The sequence below is a fragment of the Carcharodon carcharias genome, chromosome 5, assembly GCF_017639515.1.
Source record: "Carcharodon carcharias isolate sCarCar2 chromosome 5, sCarCar2.pri, whole genome shotgun sequence".
NCBI lineage: Eukaryota > Metazoa > Chordata > Chondrichthyes > Lamniformes > Lamnidae > Carcharodon > Carcharodon carcharias.
Window position 1 is genome coordinate 1,587,602 of NC_054471.1, and position 19,820 is coordinate 1,607,421.

Sequence of the window (19,820 nt, forward strand, 5' to 3'; positions counted from 1 at the left end):
GAGAGAGACAGTTACAGAGAGAGAGAGAGTTACAGAGAGAGAGACAGTTACAGAGAGAGGGACAGTTACAGAGAGAGACAGTTACAGAGAGTGAGAGACAGTTACAGAGAGTGAGAGACAGTTACAGAGCGAGAGACAGTTACAGAGAGAGAGACAGTTACAGAGAGTGAGTCAGTTACAGAGAGAGAGACAGTTACAGAGAGAGAGACAGTTACAGAGAGTGAGAGACAGTTACAGAGAGAGAGAGACAGTTACAGAGAGAGAGACAGTTACAGAGAGAGAGACAGTTACAGAGAGTGAGAGACAGTTACAGAGCGAGAGACAGTTACAGAGAGAGAGACAGTTACAGAGAGTGAGACAGTTACAGAGAGAGAGACAGTTACAGAGAGAGAGAGACAGTTACAGAGAGAGAGACAGTTACAGAGAGATAGAGACAGTTACAGAGAGAGAGACAGTTACAGAGAGTGAGAGACAGTTACAGAGAGAGAGAGACAGTTACAGAGAGAGAGACAGTTACAGAGAGAGAGACAGTTACAGAGAGTGAGAGACAGTTACAGAGCGAGAGACAGTTACAGAGAGAGAGACAGTTACAGAGAGTGAGAGACAGTTACAGAGAGAGAGAGACAGTTACAGAGAGAGAGACAGTTACAGAGAGAGAGACAGTTACAGAGAGAGAGAGACAGTTACAGAGAGAGAGACAGTTACAGAGAGATAGAGACAGTTACAGAGAGAGAGACAGTTACAGAGAGTGAGAGACAGTTACAGAGAGAGAGAGACAGTTACAGAGAGAGAGACAGTTACAGAGAGAGAGACAGTTACAGAGAGTGAGAGACAGTTACAGAGAGAGAGACAGTTACAGAGAGATAGAGACAGTTACAGAGAGAGAGACAGTTACAGAGAGTGAGAGACAGTTACAGAGAGAGAGAGACAGTTACAGAGAGAGAGACAGTTACAGAGAGAGAGACAGTTACAGAGAGTGAGAGACAGTTACAGAGAGAGAGACAGTTACAGAGAGAGAGACAGTTACAGAGAGAGAGACAGTTACAGAGAGAGAGACAGTTACAGAGAGTGAGAGACAGTTACAGAGCGAGAGACAGTTACAGAGAGAGAGACAGTTACAGAGAGTGAGTCAGTTACAGAGAGAGAGACAGTTACAGAGAGAGAGACAGTTACAGAGAGTGAGAGACAGTTACAGAGAGAGAGAGACAGTTACAGAGAGAGAGACAGTTACAGAGAGTGAGAGACAGTTACAGAGAGAGAGAGACAGTTACAGAGAGAGAGACAGTTACAGAGAGAGGGACAGTTACAGAGAGAGACAGTTACAGAGAGTGAGAGACAGTTACAGAGAGTGAGAGACAGTTACAGAGAGTGAGAGACAGTTACAGAGAGAGAGAGACAGTTACAGAGAGAGAGAGACAGTTACAGAGAGAGAGAGACAGTTACAGAGAGAGAGACAGTTACAGAGAGAGAGACAGTTACAGAGAGAGGGACAGTTACAGAGAGAGAGACAGTTACAGAGAGTGAGAGACAGTTACAGAGAGAGAGAGACAGTTACAGAGAGAGAGACAGTTACAGAGAGAGAGACAGTTACAGAGAGAGGGACAGTTACAGAGAGAGACAGTTACAGAGAGTGAGAGACAGTTACAGAGAGTGAGAGACAGTTACAGAGAGTGAGAGACAGTTACAGAGAGAGAGAGACAGTTACAGAGAGTGAGAGACAGTTACAGAGAGTGAGAGACAGTTACAGAGAGATAGAGACAGTTACAGAGAGAGGGACAGTTACAGAGAGAGACAGTTACAGAGAGAGAGAGAGACAGTTACAGAGAGAGTCAGTTCCAGAGAGATAGAGACAGTTACAGAGAGAGAGACAGTTACAGAGAGAGGGACAGTTACAGAGAGAGAGAGACAGTTACAGAGAGATAGAGACAGTTACAGAGAGAGAGAGACAGTTACAGAGAGAGGGACAGTTACAGAGAGAGAGAGACAGTTACAGAGAGATAGAGACAGTTACAGAGAGAGACAGTTCCAGAGAGATAGAGACAGTTACAGAGAGTGAGAGACAGTTACAGAGAGTGAGAGACAGTTACAGAGAGAGAGAGACAGTTACAGAGAGATAGAGACAGTTACAGAGAGAGGGACAGTTACAGAGAGAGACAGTTACAGAGAGAGAGAGAGACAGTTACAGAGAGAGTCAGTTCCAGAGAGATAGAGACAGTTACAGAGAGAGAGAGACAGTTACAGAGAGAGAGACAGTTACAGAGAGAGACAGTTACAGAGAGTGAGAGAGACAGTTACAGAGAGAGAGACAGTTACAGAGAGTGAGAGAGACAGTTACAGAGAGAGAGACAGTTACAGAGAGAGAGACAGTTACAGAGAGTGAGAGAGACAGTTACAGAGAGAGACAGTTACAGAGAGAGAGACAGTTACAGAGAGAGAGAGAGACAGTTACAGAGAGAGAGAGAGACAGTTACAGAGAGAGAGACAGTTACAGAGAGAGAGACAGTTACAGAGAGAGAGAGAGACAGTTACAGAGAGAGAGACAGTTACAGAGAGAGAGACAGTTACAGAGAGAGAGAGAGACAGTTACAGAGAGAGAGAGACAGTTACAGAGAGTGAGAGAGACAGTTACAGAGAGAGAGACAGTTACAGAGAGAGAGAGACAGTTACAGAGAGAGAGAGGGACAGTTACAGAGAGTGAGAGACAGTTACAGAGAGAGACAGTTACAGAGAGAGAGAGACAGTTACAGAGAGAGACAGTTACAGAGAGAGAGAGACAGTTACAGAGAGAGAGACAGTTACAGAGAGAGAGACAGTTACAGAGAGAGAGAGAGACAGTTACAGAGAGAGAGAGACAGTTACAGAGAGAGAGAGAGACAGTTACAGAGAGAGAGACAGTTACAGAGAGAGAGAGACAGTTACAGAGAGAGAGAGGGACAGTTACAGAGAGTGAGAGAGACAGTTACAGAGAGAGACAGTTACAGAGAGAGAGAGAGACAGTTACAGAGAGAGACAGTTACAGAGAGAGAGAGACAGTTACAGAGAGAGACAGTTACAGAGAGAGAGACAGTTACAGAGAGAGAGAGAGACAGTTACAGAGAGAGAGAGACAGTTACAGAGAGAGACAGTTACAGAGAGAGAGACAGTTACAGAGAGAGAGAGAGACAGTTACAGAGAGAGAGACAGTTACAGAGAGAGAGAGGGACAGTTACAGAGAGAGACAGTTACAGAGAGAGAGAGGGACAGTTACAGAGAGAGACAGTTACAGAGAGAGAGAGAGACAGTTACAGAGAGAGACAGTTACAGAGAGAGAGACAGTTACAGAGAGAGAGAGAGACAGTTACAGAGAGAGAGAGAGACAGTTACAGAGAGAGACAGTTACAGAGAGAGAGACAGTTACAGAGAGAGAGAGAGACAGATACAGAGAGAGAGACAGTTACAGAGAGAGACAGTTACAGAGAGAGAGACAGTTACAGAGAGAGAGAGAGACAGTTACAGAGAGAGAGACAGTTACAGAGAGAGAGACAGTTACAGAGAGAGAGAGAGACAGTTACAGAGAGAGAGACAGTTACAGAGAGAGACAGTTACAGAGAGAGACAGTTACAGAGAGAGAGACAGTTACAGAGAGTGAGACAGTTACAGAGAGAGAGACAGTTACAGAGAGAGAGAGAGACAGTTACAGAGAGAGAGACAGTTACAGAGAGAGAGAGAGACAGTTACAGAGAGAGAGAGAGACAGTTACAGAGAGAGAGACAGTTACAGAGAGAGAGAGAGACAGTTACAGAGAGAGAGACAGTTACAGAGAGAGACAGTTACAGAGAGAGAGAGACAGTTACAGAGAGAGACAGTTACAGAGAGAGAGACAGTTACAGAGAGTGAGACAGTTACAGAGAGAGACAGTTACAGAGAGAGAGACAGTTACAGAGAGAGAGAGACAGTTACAGAGAGAGAGAGAGACAGTTACAGAGAGAGAGACAGTTACAGAGAGAGAGAGAGACAGTTACAGAGAGAGAGAGAGACAGTTACAGAGAGAGAGACAGTTACAGAGAGAGAGAGAGACAGTTACAGAGAGAGAGACAGTTACAGAGAGAGACAGTTACAGAGAGAGAGACAGTTACAGAGAGAGAGAGAGACAGTTACAGAGAGAGAGACAGTTACAGAGAGAGAGAGAGACAGTTACAGAGAGAGAGACAGTTACAGAGAGAGAGAGAGACAGTTACAGAGAGAGAGACAGTTACAGAGAGAGAGAGAGACAGTTACAGAGAGAGAGAGAGACAGTTACAGAGAGAGAGACAGTTACAGAGAGAGAGAGAGACAGTTACAGAGAGAGAGACAGTTACAGAGAGAGACAGTTACAGAGAGAGAGACAGTTACAGAGAGAGAGAGAGACAGTTACAGAGAGAGAGACAGTTACAGAGAGAGAGACAGTTACAGAGAGAGAGAGAGACAGTTACAGAGAGAGAGACAGTTACAGAGAGAGACAGTTACAGAGAGAGACAGTTACAGAGAGAGAGACAGTTACAGAGAGTGAGACAGTTACAGAGAGAGAGACAGTTACAGAGAGAGAGAGACAGTTACAGAGAGAGAGACAGTTACAGAGAGAGACAGTTACAGAGAGAGAGAGAGACAGTTACAGAGAGAGACAGTTACAGAGAGAGAGACAGTTACAGAGAGAGAGAGACAGTTACAGAGAGTGAGAGACAGTTACAGAGAGAGAGAGAGACAGTTACAGAGAGAGAGAGAGACAGTTACAGAGAGAGAGACAGTTACAGAGAGAGAGACAGTTACAGAGAGAGAGAGACAGTTACAGAGAGAGACAGTTACAGAGACAGTTACAGAGAGAGAGAGAGAGACAGTTACAGAGAGAGACAGTTACAGAGAGAGAGAGAGACAGTTACAGAGAGAGAGAGAGACAGTTACAGAGAGAGAGAGAGACAGTTACAGAGAGAGACAGTTACAGAGAGAGAGAGACAGTTACAGAGAGTGAGAGACAGTTACAGAGAGAGAGAGACAGTTACAGAGAGAGAGAGACAGTTACAGAGAGAGAGAGACAGTTACAGAGAGTGAGAGACAGTTACAGAGAGAGAGACAGTTACAGAGTGAGAGACAGTTACAGAGAGAGAGAGACAGTTACAGAGAGAGAGAGAGACAGTTACAGAGAGAGAGACAGTTACAGAGTGAGAGACAGTTACAGAGAGAGAGAGACAGTTACAGACAGAGAGAGAGACAGTTACAGAGAGAGAGACAGTTACAGAGTGAGAGACAGTTACAGAGAGAGAGAGACAGTTACAGAGAGAGAGACAGTTACAGAGTGAGAGACAGTTACAGAGAGAGAGACAGTTACAGAGAGAGAGAGACAGTTACAGAGAGAGAGACAGTTACAGAGTGAGAGACAGTTACAGAGAGAGAGAGACAGTTACAGAGAGTGAGAGACAGTTACAGAGAGAGAGACAGTTACAGAGTGAGAGACAGTTACAGAGAGAGAGAGACAGTTACAGAGAGAGAGAGACAGTTACAGAGTGAGAGACAGTTACAGAGAGAGAGAGACAGTTACAGAGAGAGTGAGAGACAGTTACAGAGAGAGAGAGACAGTTACAGAGAGAGAGAGAGACAGTTACAGAGAGAGAGACAGTTACAGAGAGAGAGAGACAGTTACAGAGAGAGAGAGACAGTTACAGAGAGTGAGAGACAGTTACAGAGAGAGAGACAGTTACAGAGTGAGAGACAGTTACAGAGAGAGAGAGACAGTTACAGAGAGAGAGAGAGACAGTTACAGAGAGAGAGAGAGACAGTTACAGAGAGAGAGACAGTTACAGAGAGAGAGAGACAGTTACAGAGAGTGAGAGACAGTTACAGAGAGAGAGACAGTTACAGAGAGAGACAGTTACAGAGAGAGAGAGACAGTTACAGAGTGAGAGACAGTTACAGAGAGAGAGAGACAGTTACAGAGAGAGAGACAGTTACAGAGAGAGAGACAGTTACAGAGAGTGAGAGACAGTTACAGAGAGAGACAGTTACAGAGAGTGAGAGACAGTTACAGAGAGAGACAGTTACAGAGAGTGAGAGACAGTTACAGAGAGAGAGAGACAGTTACAGAGAGAGAGACAGTTACAGAGAGAGAGACAGTTACAGAGAGAGGGACAGTTACAGAGAGAGACAGTTACAGAGAGAGAGAGAAACAGTTACAGAGAGAGAGAGACAGTTACAGAGAGAGGGACAGTTACAGAGAGAGAGAGACAGTTACAGAGAGAGGGACAGTTACAGAGAGAGAGAGACAGTTACAGAGAGACAGTTACAGAGAGAGAGACAGTTACAGAGAGAGTCAGTTCCAGAGAGATAGAGACAGTTACAGAGAGAGGGACAGTTACAGAGAGAGAGAGAGACAGTTACAGAGAGAGAGAGACAGTTACAGAGAGAGACAGTTACAGAGAGTGAGAGACAGTTACAGAGAGAGAGAGACAGTTACAGAGAGAGAGACAGTTACAGAGAGAGAGACAGTTACAGAGAGAGGGACAGTTACAGAGAGAGACAGTTACAGAGAGAGAGAGAAACAGTTACAGAGAGAGAGAGACAGTTACAGAGAGAGGGACAGTTACAGAGAGAGAGAGAGACAGTTACAGAGAGAGTCAGTTCCAGAGAGATAGAGACAGTTACAGAGAGAGGGACAGTTACAGAGAGAGAGAGAGACAGTTACAGAGAGAGAGAGAGACAGTTACAGAGAGAGAGACAGTTACAGAGAGAGAGACAGTTACAGAGAGAGGGACAGTTACAGAGAGAGAGAGAAACAGTTACAGAGAGAGTCAGTTCCAGAGAGATAGAGACAGTTACAGAGAGAGGGACAGTTACAGAGAGAGAGAGAGACAGTTACAGAGAGAGAGAGAGACAGTTACAGAGAGAGAGACAGTTACAGAGAGAGAGAGAGACAGTTACAGAGAGAGTCAGTTCCAGAGAGATAGAGACAGTTACAGAGAGAGGGACAGTTACAGAGAGAGAGAGAGACAGTTACAGAGAGAGAGACAGTTACAGAGAGTGAGACAGTTACAGAGAGTGAGAGACAGTTACAGAGAGAGAGACAGTTACAGAGTGAGAGACAGTTACAGAGAGTGAGACAGTTACAGAGAGAGAGACAGTTACAGAGAGAGAGAGACAGTTACAGAGAGTGAGAGACAGTTACAGAGAGAGAGACAGTTACAGAGAGAGAGAGACAGTTACAGAGAGTGAGACAGTTACAGAGAGTGAGACAGTTACAGAGAGTGAGACAGTTACAGAGAGAGAGACAGTTACAGAGATAGAGACAGTTACAGAGTGAGAGACAGTTACAGAGAGAGAGACAGTTACAGAGAGAGAGACAGTTACAGAGAGAGAGAGACAGTTACAGAGAGAGAGACAGTTACAGAGAGAGAGAGACAGTTACAGAGAGAGAGACAGTTACAGAGAGTGAGACAGTTACAGAGAGAGAGATAGTTACAGAGAGAGAGAGACAGTTACAGAGAGAGAGACAGTTACAGAGAGTGAGAGACAGTTACAGAGAGAGAGACAGTTACAGAGAGAGAGAGACAGTTACAGAGAGAGAGACAGTTACAGAGAGTGAGAGACAGTTACAGAGAGAGAGACAGTTACAGAGAGTGAGAGACAGTTACAGAGAGAGAGACAGTTACAGAGAGTGAGAGACAGTTACAGAGAGAGAGACAGTTACAGAGAGAGAGACAGTTACAGAGAGTGAGAGACAGTTACAGAGAGAGAGACAGTTACAGAGAGTGAGAGACAGTTACAGAGAGAGAGACAGTTACAGAGAGAGAGACAGTTACAGAGAGGGAGAGACAGTTACAGAGAGAGAGACAGTTACAGAGAGAGAGACAGTTACAGAGAGCGAGACAGTTACAGAGAGAGAGACATTTACAGAGAAACAGTTACAGAGAGAGAGACATTTATAGAGAGTGAGAGACAGTTACAGAGAGAGAGACAGTTACACAGAGAGAGAGACAGTTGCAGAGAGACAGTTACAGAGAGAGAGACAGTTACAGAGAGAGAGAGACAGTTACAGAGAGAGAGACAGTTACAGAGAGAGTTACAGAGAGAGAGACAGTTACAGAGAGAGAGAGACAGTTACAGAGAGAGAGACAGTTACAGAGAGAGAGACAGTTACAGAGAGAGAGACATTTACAGAGAGACAGTTACAGAGAGAGAGACATTTACAGAGAAAGAGAGACAGTTGCAGAGAGACAGTTACAGAGAGAGAGACAGTTACAGAGAGAGAGACAGTTACACAGAGAGAGAGACAGTTGCAGAGAGACAGTTACAGAGAGAGAGACAGTTACAGAGAGAGAGACAGTTACAGAGACAGTTACAGAGAGAGAGACAGTTACAGAGAGAGAGACAGTTACAGAGAGAGAGACAGTTACAGAGAGAGACAGTTACAGAGAGTGAGAGACAGTTACAGAGAGAGAGACAGTTACAGAGAGAGAGACAGTTACAGAGAGAGACAGTTACAGAGAGTGAGAGACAGTTACAGAGAGAGAGACAGTTACAGAGAGAGAGACAGTTACAGAGAGACAGTTACAGAGAGAGAGACAGTTACAGAGAGTGAGAGACAGTTACAGAGAGAGAGACAGTTACAGAGAGAGAGACAGTTACAGAGAGAGAGACAGTTACAGAGAGACAGTTACAGAGAGTGAGACAGTTACAGAGACAGTTACAGAGAGAGAGACAGTTACAGAGAGAGAGACAGTTACAGAGAGAGACAGTTACAGAGAGTGAGACAGTTACAGAGACAGTTATAGAGAGAGAGACAGTTACAGAGAAAGACAGTTACAGAGAGTGAGACAGTTACAGAGACAGTTACAGAGAGAGAGACAGTTACAGAGAGAGAGACAGTTACAGAGAGACAGTTACAGAGAGTGAGACAGTTACAGAGACAGTTACAGAGAGAGAGACAGTTACAGAGAGAGAGACAGTTACAGAGAGAGACAGTTACAGAGAGTGAGACAGTTACAGAGACAGTTACAGAGAGAGAGACAGTTACAGAGAGAGAGACAGTTACAGAGAGACAGTTACAGAGAGTGAGACAGTTACAGAGACAGTTACAGAGAGAGAGACAGTTACAGAGAGAGAGACAGTTACAGAGAGAGACAGTTACAGAGAGAGAGACAGTTACAGAGAGAGAGACAGTTACAGAGACAGTTACAGAGAGAGAGACAGTTACAGAGAGAGAGACAGTTACAGAGAGAGACAGTTACAGAGAGAGAGACAGTTACAGAGAGAGCGACAGTTACAGAGACAGTTACAGAGAGAGAGACAGTTACAGAGAGAGACAGTTACAGAGAGTGAGACAGTTACAGAGAGAGAGACAGTTACAGAGAGAGAGACAGTTACAGAGAGTGAGAGACAGTTACAGAGAGAGAGACAGTTACAGAGAGAGAGAGACAGTTACAGAGAGTGAGACAGTTACAGAGAGTGAGAGACAGTTACAGAGAGAGAGACAGTTACAGAGTGAGAGACAGTTACAGAGAGTGAGACAGTTACAGAGAGAGAGACAGTTACAGAGAGAGAGACACTTACAGAGAGAGACAGTTACAGAGAGTGAGACAGTTACAGAGAGAGAGACAGTTACAGAGAGAGACAGTTACAGAGAGTGAGACAGTTACAGAGAGAGAGACAGTTACAGAGAGAGAGACAGTTACAGAGTGAGAGACAGTTACAGAGAGAGACAGTTACAGAGAGTGAGACAGTTACAGAGAGAGAGACAGTTACAGACAGAGAGACAGTTACAGAGTGAGAGACAGTTACAGAGAGAGACAGTTACAGAGAGTGAGACAGTTACAGAGAGAGAGACAGTTACAGAGAGAGAGACAGTTACAGAGTGAGAGACAGTTACAGAGAGAGACAGTTACAGAGAGTGAGACAGTTACAGAGAGAGAGACAGTTACAGAGAGAGACAGTTACAGAGAGAGAGACAGTTACAGAGAGAGAGACAGTTACAGAGAGAGTTACAGAGAGAGAGACAGTTACAGAGAGAGACAGTTACAGAGAGTGAGACAGTTACAGAGAGAGAGACAGTTACAGAGAGAGAGACAGTTACAGAGACAGTTACAGAGAGAGAGACAGTTACAGAGAGAGAGACAGTTACAGAGACAGTTACAGAGAGAGAGACAGTTACAGAGAGTGAGAGACAGTTACAGAGAGTGAGACAGTTACAGAGAGTGAGAGACAGTTACAGAGAGAGACAGTTACAGAGAGTGAGACAGTTACAGAGAGTGAGAGACAGTTACAGAGAGAGAGAGACAGTTACAGAGAGTGAGACAGTTACAGAGAGTGAGACAGTTACAGAGAGAGAGAGACAGTTACAGAGAGTGAGAGACAGTTACAGAGAGAGAGACAGTTACAGAGATAGAGACTGTTACAGAGAGAGAGAGACAGTTACAGAGAGAGAGAGACAGTTACAGAGAGAGAGACAGTTACAGAGAGTGAGAGACAGTTACAGAGAGAGAGACAGTTACAGAGAGTGAGACAGTTACAGAGAGTGAGACAGTTACAGAGAGAGAGACAGTTACAGAGAGTGAGAGACAGTTACAGAGAGAGAGACAGTTACAGAGAGTGAGACAGTTACAGAGAGTGAGACAGTTACAGAGAGTGAGACAGTTACAGAGAGTGAGACAGTTACAGAGAGAGAGAGACAGTTACAGAGAGAGAGACAGTTACAGAGAGTGAGAGACAGTTACAGAGAGAGAGACAGTTACAGAGAGTGAGACAGTTACAGAGAGTGAGACAGTTACAGAGAGTGAGACAGTTACAGAGAGAGAGAGACAGTTACAGAGAGAGAGACAGTTACAGAGAGAGACAGTTACAGAGAGAGAGACAGTTACAGAGAGTGAGAGACAGTTACAGAGAGTGAGACAGTTACAGAGAGAGACAGTTACAGAGAGAGAGACAGTTACAGAGAGTGAGAGACAGTTACAGAGAGTGAGACAGTTACAGAGAGTGAGACAGTTACAGATAGTGAGACAGTTACAGAGAGAGAGACAGTTACAGAGAGTGAGACAGTTACAGAGAGAGAGACAGTTACAGAGAGTGAGACAGTTACAGAGTGAGAGATACAGTTACAGAGAGAGAGACAGTTACAGAGAGAGAGAGACAGTTACAGAGAGAGAGAGAGACAGTTACAGAGAGTGAGAGACAGTTACAGAGAGTGAGACAGTTACAGAGAGTGAGAGACAGTTACAGAGAGTGAGACAGTTACAGAGAGAGAGACAGTTACAGAGAGTGAGACAGTTACAGAGAGAGAGACAGTTACAGAGAGTGAGAGACAGTTACAGAGAGTGAGACAGTTACAGAGAGTGAGACAGTTACAGAGAGAGAGACAGTTACAGAGAGTGAGACAGTTACAGAGTGAGAGATACAGTTACAGAGAGAGAGACAGTTACAGAGAGAGAGACAGTTACAGAGAGAGAGAGAGAGACAGTTACAGAGAGAGAGACAGTTACAGAGAGAGAGACAGTTACAGAGAGTGAGAGACAGTTACAGAGAGTGAGACAGTTACAGAGAGTGAGACAGTTACAGAGAGTGAGACAGTTACAGATAGTGAGACAGTTACAGAGAGAGAGACAGTTACAGAGAGTGAGACAGTTACAGAGAGAGAGACAGTTACAGAGAGTGAGACAGTTACAGAGTGAGAGATACAGTTACAGAGAGAGAGACAGTTACAGAGAGAGAGAGACAGTTACAGAGAGAGAGAGAGAGACAGTTACAGAGAGTGAGAGACAGTTACAGAGAGTGAGACAGTTACAGAGAGAGAGACAGTTACAGAGAGAGACAGTTACAGAGAGAGAGAGACAGTTACAGAGAGAGAGACAGTTACAGAGAGAGACAGTTACAGAGAGAGAGACAGTTACAGAGAGAGACAGTTACAGAGAGAGAGACAGTTACAGAGAGTGAGACAGTTACAGAGAGAGAGACAGTTACAGAGAGTGAGACAGTTACAGAGTGAGAGATACAGTTACAGAGAGAGAGACAGTTACAGAGAGAGAGACAGTTACAGAGAGAGACAGTTACAGAGAGAGAGAGACAGTTACAGAGAGAGACAGTTACAGAGAGAGAGACAGTTACAGAGAGTGAGACAGTTACAGAGAGAGAGACAGTTACAGAGAGAGAGAGACAGTTACAGAGAGTGAGACAGTTACAGAGAGAGAGAGACAGTTACAGAGAGAGAGAGAGAGACAGTTACAGAGAGTGAGAGACAGTTACAGAGAGAGAGACAGTTACAGAGAGAGAGAGACAGTTACAGAGAGAGAGACAGTTACAGAGAGAGAGAGACAGTTACAGAGAGAGAGAGAGAGACAGTTACAGAGAGTGAGAGACAGTTACAGAGAGTGAGACAGTTACAGAGAGTGAGACAGTTACAGAGAGTGAGACAGTTACAGAGAGAGAGAGACAGTTACAGAGAGAGAGACAGTTACAGAGAGTGAGAGACAGTTACAGAGAGAGAGACAGTTACAGAGAGAGAGAGACAGTTACAGAGAGAGAGACAGTTACAGAGAGAGACAGTTACAGAGAGAGAGACAGTTACAGAGAGTGAGAGACAGTTACAGAGAGTGAGACAGTTACAGAGAGAGACAGTTACAGAGAGAGAGACAGTTACAGAGAGTGAGAGACAGTTACAGAGAGAGAGACAGTTACAGAGAGTGAGACAGTTACAGAGAGAGAGACAGTTACAGAGAGTGAGACAGTTACAGAGTGAGAGATACAGTTACAGAGAGAGAGACAGTTACAGAGAGAGAGACAGTTACAGAGAGAGAGAGACAGTTACAGAGAGAGAGAGAGAGACAGTTACAGAGAGTGAGAGACAGTTACAGAGAGTGAGACAGTTACAGAGAGAGACAGTTACAGAGAGAGACAGTTACAGAGAGAGAGAGACAGTTACAGAGAGAGAGACAGTTACAGAGAGAGACAGTTACAGAGAGAGAGAGACAGTTACAGAGAGAGACAGTTACAGAGAGAGAGACAGTTACAGAGAGAGAGACAGTTACAGAGAGAGACAGTTACAGAGAGAGAGAGACAGTTACAGAGAGAGACAGTTACAGAGTGAGAGACAGTTACAGAGAGAGAGACAGTTACAGAGTGAGAGATACAGTTACAGAGAGAGAGACAGTTACAGAGAGAGAGAGACAGTTACAGAGAGAGAGAGAGAGACAGTTACAGAGAGTGAGAGACAGTTACAGAGAGTGAGACAGTTACAGAGAGAGAGACAGTTACAGAGAGAGACAGTTACAGAGAGAGAGACAGTTACAGAGAGAGAGACAGTTACAGAGAGTGAGAGACAGTTACAGAGAGAGAGAGACAGTTACAGAGAGAGAGACAGTTACAGAGAGAGAGACATTTACAGAGAGAGAGACAGTTACAGAGAGAGAGAGACAGTTACAGAGAGTGAGAGACAGTTACAGAGAGAGAGAGTTATTTAGAGAGGGAGAGACAGAGGGAGAGTCAGTTACGGAGAGATGGTTAGGGAGACGGGGAGAGACAGTTAGCGAGGGAGGGAGATCGTTAGAGATTGTGAGAGACAAAGAGGGAGATAACGGGTGAGAGACAGAGAGAGAGATAGAGAGAGAGGGAGAGAGATAGTTAGAGAAGGAGTGAGAGGAGAGAGACAGTTAGAGAAGGAGATAGACAGAGAGTGCACCCCCCCCCCACTTCATTCTCTCTGGGAGAGACCCCCGCGCGGCCCCCACATCTCGCTCTGTCTGGGACAGACCACCCCCCACCTCGCTCTGTCTGGGAGAGACAACCCATTGCTCTGTCTGGGTGTGACCCACCCCCCTCACTCTATCTGGGAGGGACCCCCCTCTCACTCTGTCTGGGAGAGACCCCCCGCCCCCTCATTCTGTCTGGGAGAGACCCCTCCCCCCCTCACTCTGTCTGGGAGAGACCCCTCCCCCCCTCACTCTGTCTGGGAGAGACCCCATCACTCTCCTCACTCTGTCTGGGTGAGACCCCTCCCCCCCTCACTCTGTCTGGGAGAGACCCCTCCCCCCCTCACTCTGTCTGGGATAGACCCCATCACTCTCCTCACTCTGTCTGGGAGAGACCCCTCCCCCTCACTCTGTCTGGGAGAGACCCCATCACTCTCCTCACTCTGTCTGGGAGAGACCCCTCCCCCCCTCACTCTGTCTGGGAGAGACCCCATCACTCTCCTCACTCTGTCTGGGAGAGACCCCTCCCCCCCTCACTCTGTCTGGGAGAGACCCCATCACTCTCCTCACTCTGTCTGGGAGAGACCCCTCCCCCCCTCACTCTGTCTGGGAGAGACCCCTCCCCCCCTCACTCTGTCTGGGAGAGACCCCATCACTCTCCTCACTCTGTCTGGGTGAGACCCCTCCCCCCCTCACTCTGTCTGGGAGAGACCCCTCCCCCCCTCACTCTGTCTGGGATAGACCCCATCACTCTCCTCACTCTGTCTGGGAGAGACCCCTCCCCCCCTCACTCTGTCTGGGATAGACCCCATCACTCTCCTCACTCTGTCTGGGAGAGACCCCTCCCCCCCTCACTCTGTCTGGGAGAGACCCCATCACTCTCCTCACTCTGTCTGGGAGAGACCCCTCCCCCTCACTCTGTCTGGGAGAGACCCCATCACTCTCCTCACTCTGTCTGGGAGAGACCCCATCACTCTCCTCACTCTGTCTGGGAGAGACCCCATCACTCTCCTCACTCTGTCTGGGAGAGACCCCTCCCCCTCACTCTGTCTGGGAGAGACCCCATCACTCTCCTCACTCTGTCTGGGAGAGACCCCATCACTCTCCTCACTCTGTCTGGGAGAGACCCCCCCCCCCCTCACTCTGTCTGGGAGAGACCCCTCCCCCCCTCACTCTGTCTGGGAGAGACCCCCCCCCCCCCCATTCTGTCTGGGAAAGACCCCCCCTCTCCTCACTCTGTCTGGGAACGATTCTCGGTGAAAACCCTCAGGGCGAAATCTCCATTTTTCTGAGGTTCGAAGGTGGAGGGGACGATGAGGTATTCTCCGGGAGGCAGTTTGAATCGAGTGGACACCTCACGGAGGTTGATGAAACTTTCCGATCGGACACGGGATCCATGTGTCTGGAAGTAACTCTTGGGGAGATGGACATTCGACACGCCCTTATACTGGGCAGGAAGAGGAGAGAGAACGGGACCGTCAGGATTGTGCACAAATACCACCCACCCCACCCACCCCAAAACCCCCATCGGAACAGGGGGGAGGAGGCCATTCAGCCCATCTCGAGTCTGTTACACAGGAACAGGAGGAGGCCATTCAGCCCCTCTCGAGTCTGTTACACAGGAACTGGAGGAGGCCATTCAGCCCCTCTCGAGCCTGTTACACAGGAACAGGAGGAGGCCATTCAGCCCCTCTCGAGCCTGTTACACAGGAACAGGAGGAGGCCATTCAGCCCATCTCGAGTCTGTTACACAGGAACAGGAGGAGGCCATTCAGCCCCTCTCGAGTCTGTTACACAGGAACTGGAGGAGGCCATTCAGCCCCTCTTGAGCCTGTTACACAGGAACAGGAGGAGGCCATTCAGCCCCTCTCGAGTCTGTTACACAGGAACAGGAGGAGGCCATTCAGCCCCTCTCGAGCTTGTTACACAGGAACAGGAGGAGACCATTCAGCCCCTCGAGCCTGTTACACAGGAACAGGAGGAGGCCATTCAGCCCCTCTCGAGTCTGTTACACAGAAACTGGAGGAGGCCATTCAGCCCCTCTTGAGCCTGTTACACAGGAACAGGAGAAGGCCATTCAGCCCCTCTCGAGCCTGTTACACAGGAACAGGAGGAGGCCATTCAGCCCCTCTCAAGCCTGTTACACAGGAACAGGAGAAGGCCATTCAGCCCTCTCGAGCCTGTTACACAGGAACAGGAGGAAGCCATTCAGCACCTCTCGAGCCTGTTACACAGGAACAGGAGGAAGCCATTCAGCCCCTCTCAAGCTTGTTACACAGGAACAGGAGGAGACCATTCAGCCCCTCTCGAGCCTGTTCTGTTACTCAATCAGATCGTGACTGAACTGTATCTCAACTCCACTTGACTATCTTTGTCCGATATGCCTTGAGATGTTGAGTCACTGAAATCTGTCAATCTCAGGTTGGAAAGCCGCAGTTTCCCCCCAACTTGAACAGTACTGCCCCGATCTCAACACTGCCACTCACTGGGAGCTGGTCACTTAGCAGAGGGAATGGTGAGAGGCTGCAGCAATACTGGGTGTTTGCAAGACTGAGTTACAGCAAAACAACTCTTTTTCAACTCTTTCTTGGACTCGAACTCAAGTTCTGTCAAAGGGTCATGAGGAATCGAAACGTCAACTCTTTTCTTCTCCACCGATGCTGCCAGACCTGCCGAGTTTTTCCAGGTAATACTGTTTTTGTTTTTGGTTTGAGTTACAGCAATACTGCCTCATTAATGAGTCAAGTTTCAGAGTGAGGGACCTGCTCTGTGCCAATGTCAGTCGCAGGCTCAGACACACAATGGCCAAGACGCTGCTGGTCAGAGTCCAGACAGGGACAGAACAGTCCCAGACAGCACATCTGCATCTAGAGAGCGATTGTAAGTGTACAATCCCTCAGAGCAGTAACACAGGGGACAAAAGGAAGGGGCAAAGCCAAACTGACCTCCCAAAGTGGGAAGACTGGGAGCATGTCTTTCACCAGCGTGGGACATGCGAGAGGACTTTACAGCCGGTGAGGAACTCTGACAGTGTGCTGCCTGTCTGAGTGTGTGAAATAGAGCAGTCAGGATGCTGCTATAAACAGTGAGGCACAAAATCTGACCTCAGCACAATGGGGAAAAGTCCCCTGTTCAGAGTACTAACCCTCTGACAGTGCAGCACTCCCTCAGTACTGACCCTCTGAGAGTGCTGCACTCCCTCAGTACTGACCCTCTGACAATGCAGCACTCCCTCAGTACTGACCCTCTGACAGTGCAGCACTCCCTCAGTACTGACCCTCTGACAGTGCAGCACTCCCTCAGTACTGACCCTCTGACAGTGCTGCACTCCCTCAGTACTGACCCTCTGACAGTGCAGCACTCCCTCAGTACTGACCCTCTGACAGTGCAGCACTCCCTCAGTACTGACCCTCTGACAGTGCGGCACTCCCTCAGTACTGACCCGCTGACAGTGCAGCACTCCCTCAGTACTGACCCTCTGACAGTGCAGCACTCCCTCAGTACTGACCCTCTGACAGTGCAGCACTCCCTCAGTACTGACCCTCTGACAGTGCGGCACTCCCTCAGTACTGACCCGCTGACAGTGCGGCACTCCCTCAGTACTGACCCTCTGACAGTGCAGCACTCCCTCAGTACTGAGCCTCTGACAGTGCAGCACTCCCTCAGTACTGACCCTCTGACAGTGCAGCACTCCCTCAGTACTGACCCTCTGACAGTGCAGCACTCCCTCAGTACTGACCCTCTGACAGTGCAGCTCTCCCTCAGTACTGACCCTCTGACAGTGCAGCACTCCCTCAGTACTGACCCTCTGACAGTGCAGCACTCCCTCAGTACCGACCCTCTGACAGTGCAGCACTAACTCAGTACTGACCCTCTGACAGTGCCGTACTCCCTCAGTACTGACCCTCCGACAGTGCAGCACTCCCTCAGTACTGACCCTCTGACAGTGCAGCACTCCCTCAGTACTGACCCTCTGACAATGCAGCACTCCCTCAGTACTGACCCTCCGACAGTGCAGCACTCCCTCAGTACTGACCCTCTGACAGTGCTGCACTCCCTCAGTACTGACCCTCTGACAGTGCTGCACTCCCTCAGTACTGACCCTCTGACAGTGCAGCACTCCCTCAGTACTGACCCTCTGACAGTGCAGCACTCCCTCAGTACTGACCCTCTGACAGTGCAGCACTCACTCAGTACAGCCCCTCTGACAGTGCAGCACTCCCTCAGTACTGACCCTCTGACAGTGCAGCACTCCCTCAGTACTGACCCTCTGACAGTGCAGCACTCCCTCAGTACTGACCCTCTGACAGTGCAGCACTCCCTCAGTACCGACCCTCTGACAGTGCAGCACTAACTCAGTACTGACCCTCTGACAGTGCCGTACTCCCTCAGTTCTGACCCTCCGACAGTGCAGCACTCCCTCAGTACTGACCCTCTGACAGTGCAGCACTCCCTCAGTACTGACCCTCCGACAGTGCAGCACTCCCTCAGTACTGACCCTCTGACAGTGCAGCAAATCTCAGTACTGACCCTCTGACAGTGCAGCACTCCCTCAGTACTGACCCTCTGACAGTGCAGCACTCCCTCAGTACTGACCCCCTGACAATGCAGCACTCCCTCAGTACTGACCCTCTGACAGTGCAGCACTCCCTCAGTACTGACCCTCGGACAGTGCAGCACTCCCTCAGTACTGACCCTCTGACAGTGCAGCACTCCCTCAGTACTGAGCCTCTGACAGTGCAGCACTCCCTCAGTACTGACCCTCTGACAGTGCAGCACTCCCTCAGTACTGACCCTCCGACAGTGCAGCGCTCCCTCAGTACTGACCCTCTGACAGTGCAGCACTCCCTCAGTACTGACCCTCTGACAGTGCGGCACTCCCTCAGTACTGACCCTCTGACAGTGCAGCGCTCCCTCAGTACTGACCCTCTGACAGTGCAGCACTCCCTCAGTACTGACCCTCTGACAGTGCAGCACTCCCTCAGTACTGAGCCTCTGACAGTGCAGCACTCCCTCAGTACTGACCCTCTGACAGTGCAGCACTCCCTCAGTACTGACCCTCCGACAGTGCAGCGCTCCCTCAGTACTGACCCTCTGACAGTGCAGCACTCCCTCAGTACTGACCCTCTGACAGTGCGGCACTCCCTCAGTACTGACCCTCTGACAGTGCAGCGCTCCCTCAGTACTGACCCTCTGACAGTGCAGCACTCCCTCAGTACTGACCCTCTGACAGTGCAGCACTCCCTCAGTACTGACCCTCTGACAGTGCAGCACTCCCTCAGTACTGACCCTCTGACAGTGCAGCACTCTCTCAGTACTGACCCTCCCACGGTCTTTCACTGCAGAGAGATAGAAGTATCACTGAATCCCCGTTCTGCTTAGCCCGGAGTGGGGAAGAGAGTGCAGCACACCCACTCGTCTACTCACTCCTCAGACCACACCAACCTGCAACTGGAGGACTCCCCACGTACCTCATTGGGAACCTATTTAATAGAGAGAGAGAGAGAGTCACACATTAGAGGGTGAGACCATTGGCATGGCAAGAACACAGACCCAAAAAGCCCCAGCAACACATATTTTTATTCATTCACAACTCCAGTGAGTTGTTTAATTGTTCACCACCATTCACAACTGGATGTGGCAGGACTGCAGAGCGTAGATCTGATCCGTTGGGTGTGGGATCACGTAGCTCTGTCTATCACTTGCTGCTTATGCTGTTTGACATGCAAGTAACCCTGTGTTATAGCTTCACCAGGTTGACACCTTATTTTTAGGTACACCTGGTGCTGCTCCTAAGCCTCCTCCAGTTTAAATTTACACAGCACAACATCAAGTATACCAAACCCAGCAAAACTGATATCCCAACTGATAGACAAAGGGCTATGGGGAGAGGTTGGGGCATTGGGATTAATTTGGGGATTGATACAAGGCTATGGGGAGAGAGTGGGGTAGTGGGATTAGTTTGGGGATTGATACAGGGCTATGGGGAGAGCGGGGCAGTGGGATTAGTTGGGGATTGATACAGGGCTATGGGCATAGAGTGGGGCAGTGGGATTAGTTTGGGCTTGATACAGGGCTGTGGGGAGACAGTGGGGCAGTGGGATTAGTTTGGGATTGATACAGGGATATGGGGAGAGAGCA

The 19,820-nt window shown here is 48.3% G+C and overlaps 1 protein-coding gene across 1 annotated transcript in view; it reads right to left on the reverse strand.

Moving 5' to 3' along the window:
• Nucleotides 1-19,820, reverse strand: part of LOC121278077 (calpain-2 catalytic subunit-like) — a 310,699-nt gene that overhangs the window by 159,556 nt on the left and 131,323 nt on the right. The window contains exons 7-8 of the mRNA XM_041188134.1: nucleotides 19,151-19,162; nucleotides 14,915-15,126 (exon numbers count right to left, since the gene is read on the reverse strand). Coding sequence (XP_041044068.1) covers nucleotides 14,915-15,126; nucleotides 19,151-19,162 — 224 coding nt within the window. The remainder of the gene's footprint in view (nucleotides 1-14,914; nucleotides 15,127-19,150; nucleotides 19,163-19,820) is intronic.